The sequence below is a fragment of the Triticum dicoccoides genome, chromosome 7B (genome assembly GCF_002162155.2).
Source record: "Triticum dicoccoides isolate Atlit2015 ecotype Zavitan chromosome 7B, WEW_v2.0, whole genome shotgun sequence".
NCBI lineage: Eukaryota > Viridiplantae > Streptophyta > Magnoliopsida > Poales > Poaceae > Triticum > Triticum dicoccoides.
Window position 1 is genome coordinate 673,995,570 of NC_041393.1, and position 4,586 is coordinate 674,000,155.

At 39.8% G+C, this 4,586-nt stretch overlaps 1 protein-coding gene across 1 annotated transcript; it reads right to left on the reverse strand.

Annotated features, from left to right (window-relative positions):
• Positions 1-883: 883 nt before the first annotated feature.
• LOC119336100 lies at positions 884-3,319 on the reverse strand. The gene is made up of 6 exons (XM_037608126.1): positions 3,155-3,319; positions 3,023-3,049; positions 2,207-2,371; positions 1,981-2,133; positions 1,271-1,483; positions 884-1,179 (listed from the first exon to the last, which is right to left on the reverse strand). The coding sequence occupies exons 1-6, from the start codon at positions 3,260-3,262 to the stop codon at positions 1,018-1,020; spliced, it is 828 nt and encodes a 275-aa protein (XP_037464023.1). The 5' UTR covers positions 3,263-3,319; the 3' UTR covers positions 884-1,017.
• Between the last annotated feature and the right edge of the window lie 1,267 nt (positions 3,320-4,586).

The following is a 4,586-nucleotide window of genomic DNA, read 5'->3' on the forward strand; positions in this document are numbered from 1 at the left end:
CCAAAAGACTTTGCAGTCCTTTGTCTCTTGCTCCTAACAGGAGCTTCCTCATCATCCTCCATGGAACTCTCATCACTTTTACATTCATAATATTCCATCAGAATGGCAGGTTCAGGAGTCCCATCAGATTCCAGTCTAGAAGTGCTTTGCATATCTCTCATGGGGAAATATCCTCAAAAAATGTAGCATCCCTAGACTCCAGGATTGTACCGACCTTCACGTCGTGTACATCAAATTTCACCACTAGAAATCTATAGCCAACTCTATGCTTGGCATAGCCAAGAAAAACGCAATCCACAGTCTTTGGTCCCGACTTGCGCTTTTTGGTTATCGACACGTTGACTTTCGCCAAACAGCCCCAAGTGCGTAAGTAAGAGAGTGTAGTTCTTTTCTTTTCCCGTTGCTCATAGGGAGTAGTTTCATTATCCTTTGTGGGAACTTTATTCAGGACATGACATGATGTCAATACAGCCTCCCCCCACCATGCCTTGGATAAACCCGATGTATCTAACATGGCGTTAACCAAATCAGTTAGAGTACGGTTTTTCCGTTCGGCAACCCCGTTTGACTGGGGTGAGTAGGGAGGCGTCCTCTCATGAATAATACCATGTTCCGCACAGAATAAATCAAACTCATTAGAAAAGTACTCTCCACCACGATCAGACCGGACCCGATTTATTTTCTTCTCAAGTTGCACATCGCTTGCTGCCTAGGGCCCCACTCTTTGTTGCAGATTTCATCGTTACAGAGTCTGTTAGGCTTTTCTATGCAAGAATTATTGACTTTACTACAACCGTTGTGAGTGATGGAGTTGAGTTTGCCATCAACATTACTACTTGCTTCTTTTACAACTTTGGAGCCGGTACGAAAAACAGTCCTACAGTGTTTTCCTGAAGAATGATCTTTGCTTAATATTGTTAAGCTTTATGCACTAGCCAACGCAACCAAAAGTCCGAACTAATGAAAAAGGCTAGTCAATCCACATATACACTTCGACAATTATGACATCTTCATTTCCTAATCTTGAGTCCTGATGTCCAATTTGAACATTAGTACACACTTCTTTGAATTGAGACTAACAACATGTTCGTAGACAGACAAGGCATCAATCCTAGAAAAGCTTCTTCTGTATCCAGATGCATGAGCCTCTATCTTTCGAACCTCATCAAATGAGAAAAGCTGAAAGAATAACACTTCAGTCCATCACTAAAATGACAAGTAATTCCAGCATATGCACACCCAAAACACGTATAAAAACATTGTGATTCACCTTAACAGGGCGGTAGACTTCATATGATGCTCCAGGGTAACAGATCATCTTCAGAGCTGTTGCAAAATGGATTAAAACCCAACTCTTAGTGTCAATTTCAGATGTAACCATGAAGTCCTTTAGAAGAAGGCGGAAGAACTTCAAATACTCCTTTTCACATAATTCGGTATCATGCAAGAGATAAGCTGACTGCTTAAGAGACGTGTCATCAACCTGAAAGGAGCATTTCTTCATCACTGAAAGAAAGATGAAGGCCAAAAATTCTAATGCAGAGGCCGGTTGTGTGCTCAAAGAAAGATGAATAAAACAAATTGAGGTTCTCAGATGTTAATTTCTAATAGAGGCCGGTTGTGTGCTCAAAGAAAGATGAATAAAACAAATTGAGGTTCTGAGATGTTAATTTCTAATACAGAGGCCGTTGTGTGCTCTTTGTGTTGTATCCCCTTGATGCTTCATTTTAGCTAATAAAATCCACCCTTTATTGAAAAAAAATAAGTTAATTTCCAATACGGTGTGTCTATGAAAAACATTCCAATCATTGGAAATAAAGCATTATAAGCGTACAATCAGTCTGAAAGGGCTAATACTGCATAAGAAGAGGCGATTTGTTCAAGCTAGTGCTGGTGGCTGAAAAGAAAAAAGAAGAAGAAAGTACTAGCATTGACCACGGAGAAATAAAGCAGATAAGGAAGGACAAGCTGTAAGCTCACCATCTTAAGGTTGACATCAAAACCATGTTCATGTAAGAATAATTCCAAATCTTTGGTCGGATCTGTTTGTTGTTGAGGCAATAAAGCGGGCTTGTTCATACTGCAAATTATCACCTCGCAATCCGGAACATCAACGTGCAGACAGGTTATTCCCTAAAAAGCAAATGGCGATCAATACTGTTCACCCAGATAGAAGCAACAACAAGCTTACAAAGTTAACACTTACCAGTTTCATCTCAATTATCCGTTTATATTCAGAACTTCCCACAACTAGTTTCCTCCCAGAACCACACAGCTTCCTGAGCCTCTTGACCAGGCGACCAACGATAACCTCAGTAGAAGGGTTGATGGGGATGGGCATCTGCTCCTTCTTTATGAACACTATCAGACTCTGGAAAAATAAACACAGACAGGATCTAAAAAGCTTGTCAAATATAATGCAAGTGCCCAAATCATGAAATGAGGCAGGTTAATTTAGTAGCCCTGCATCAATCATAAAGTATAGTGTTGCTTAAGTCTTTCTTTGTACAATTCTCTCAGTGGTGCTCCCAAAACATTCATACGTAAAGCTAGATGTTAGTATTTTGGAAACAATCCATAGTGTCATTCTTGGTAGGAGTACCATGCCAGGACACATTCATCCCTAGCTAAGAAGATGTAACCACTTCGTACAAATTTATGCCTAGCAATGGCCACTTAGGTTCCAACCAGCACTAATTGATATTTTAAGGATCTATTAGCAGATGTCTGGCCATAAAGACACTGCACCATGGCACCAAAATAGAACATGGTAATCAGGAAAGACTCCAACCCAGAAAAATATATGATCGACCAGCTTGATTTGATTTTGAATTGAACGAATCAGTTCAATAAAAAATAACAACTACTGAGTAGTAATGAGTTAATGTTAATATTCACCCACTCGTTACAGCAAGAATTGACAATAAAGACTGGTGAAACATTACTCTGTTCTAAGTTGGCAACAAGAAGCATAAGGAAATATAACAAAACTAGTAAGAAAGAAAATAGGAGGGCTACTAACAAGCTGTGGCAAGCATGCCCAGAAGTCCTGTGGAAAAAACAGACAGATATCAATCAGATGATCTTGATCTCTTCTTTGATGACATTATGACAAAGAAAAACTAAGTAGCGTCAGCAACGAAAAAACAAGTACCTCCACTGAATCGTTGAGGTAACTCCCATCAAAACAGAAAATTGCGATCCCAGAGGGTGCTTGGTATAGCAGCATAGCCAATGCATCATTAACCTTAACTGACTGCATGGGATTCTTCAGACTGCGAATTATCACCTCGCAATCTGGAACCTTAACATACAGACAGTTTATTGCCTGAAAAAGCAAATGGTGATCGATGATACTGTTCACCAGACAGAACCAACAAGAAAACTCACAGAGTTTTACTAACCAGTTTCTTTCGAATTATTCTTTCATATTCAGAACTTCCCACAAGTAATTTCTTCTCAGAACCACACAGCTCGGTGAGCCTCGTGCCCAGGCAACCGTCAATAGCCTCATTAACAAGGTCAATGGGGGTGGGGACCTTCTCATACTTTATGGATAGTTTCAGACTCTAGAAATAAACAAAGCAGGGATCTAAAAAGCTTGTCGAATATAATGCAACGTCTAAATCATGAAAGGAAGCAAGAGGTAGCTTAGTAGCCCTGCATAATTCATAAAGTACAGTGTTGTTTAAGTCTTTGTGTGTACAATTGTCTCGGTGGTGCTCCCAAAACGTTCATACGAAAGTACTCCCTCCGTCCCAAAATAATTGTCTCAACTTTGTACTAACTTTAGTACAAATTTGTACTAAGGTTGAGACAGATATTTCGGGACAGAGGGAGTAGTATTTTGGGAACAATCCATAGTGTCATTCCAGGTACGAATACCATGCCAGGGGTCATTCACCCCTAGCTAGGAAGATGTAACCACTTTTTAGATATTTGTGAGTAGCAGTACCCACTTAGGTTTCAGGCACCGTTAATTGATCTCTGAAGGATCTTTTTGCAGATATTTGGCCATTGAAGACAGTGCACCACCAAAACAGAACATGGCAATGAGGAAAGACTCCAGCCCAGATAAAAAAAAATAGTCGACCAGCTTGATTCAATTTGAAATCAGTTCAAGAACAAATAACAACTACCGAGAAATGAGTTAACGTTTACTATATTCCAACCACTTGTTGCAACAAAATTGACAATAAAGACTGGTGAAATGTTAAGTGAATTTTGTAAGGCATTGCTACTCTGTTCTAGTTTGCAACAAGGTAAGGAAATATGACAAAAAATAATGGGAGAGTTACTGACAAGCGGTGGCAAGCATGCCCAGAAGTCCTGCAGATAAAATAGAGAGAAACTGATTAGATGGTACTGAATTTTTCATTGATGACAGAGATAAAAACTAAGGAGTGTGAGCAACTATAAATAAAACAGTACCTTGACTGGATCGTTGAGGTAGGCCCCATCGAAAGAGAAAACAGTGACGCCAGAGGGTGCTTGGTACAGCAGCATAGCCGATGCATCATTCATCTTTCTTTCTGTGATTAGGGATGATGCATCACTAATCTTAATGTCTCCTGCCGAGAAACGAA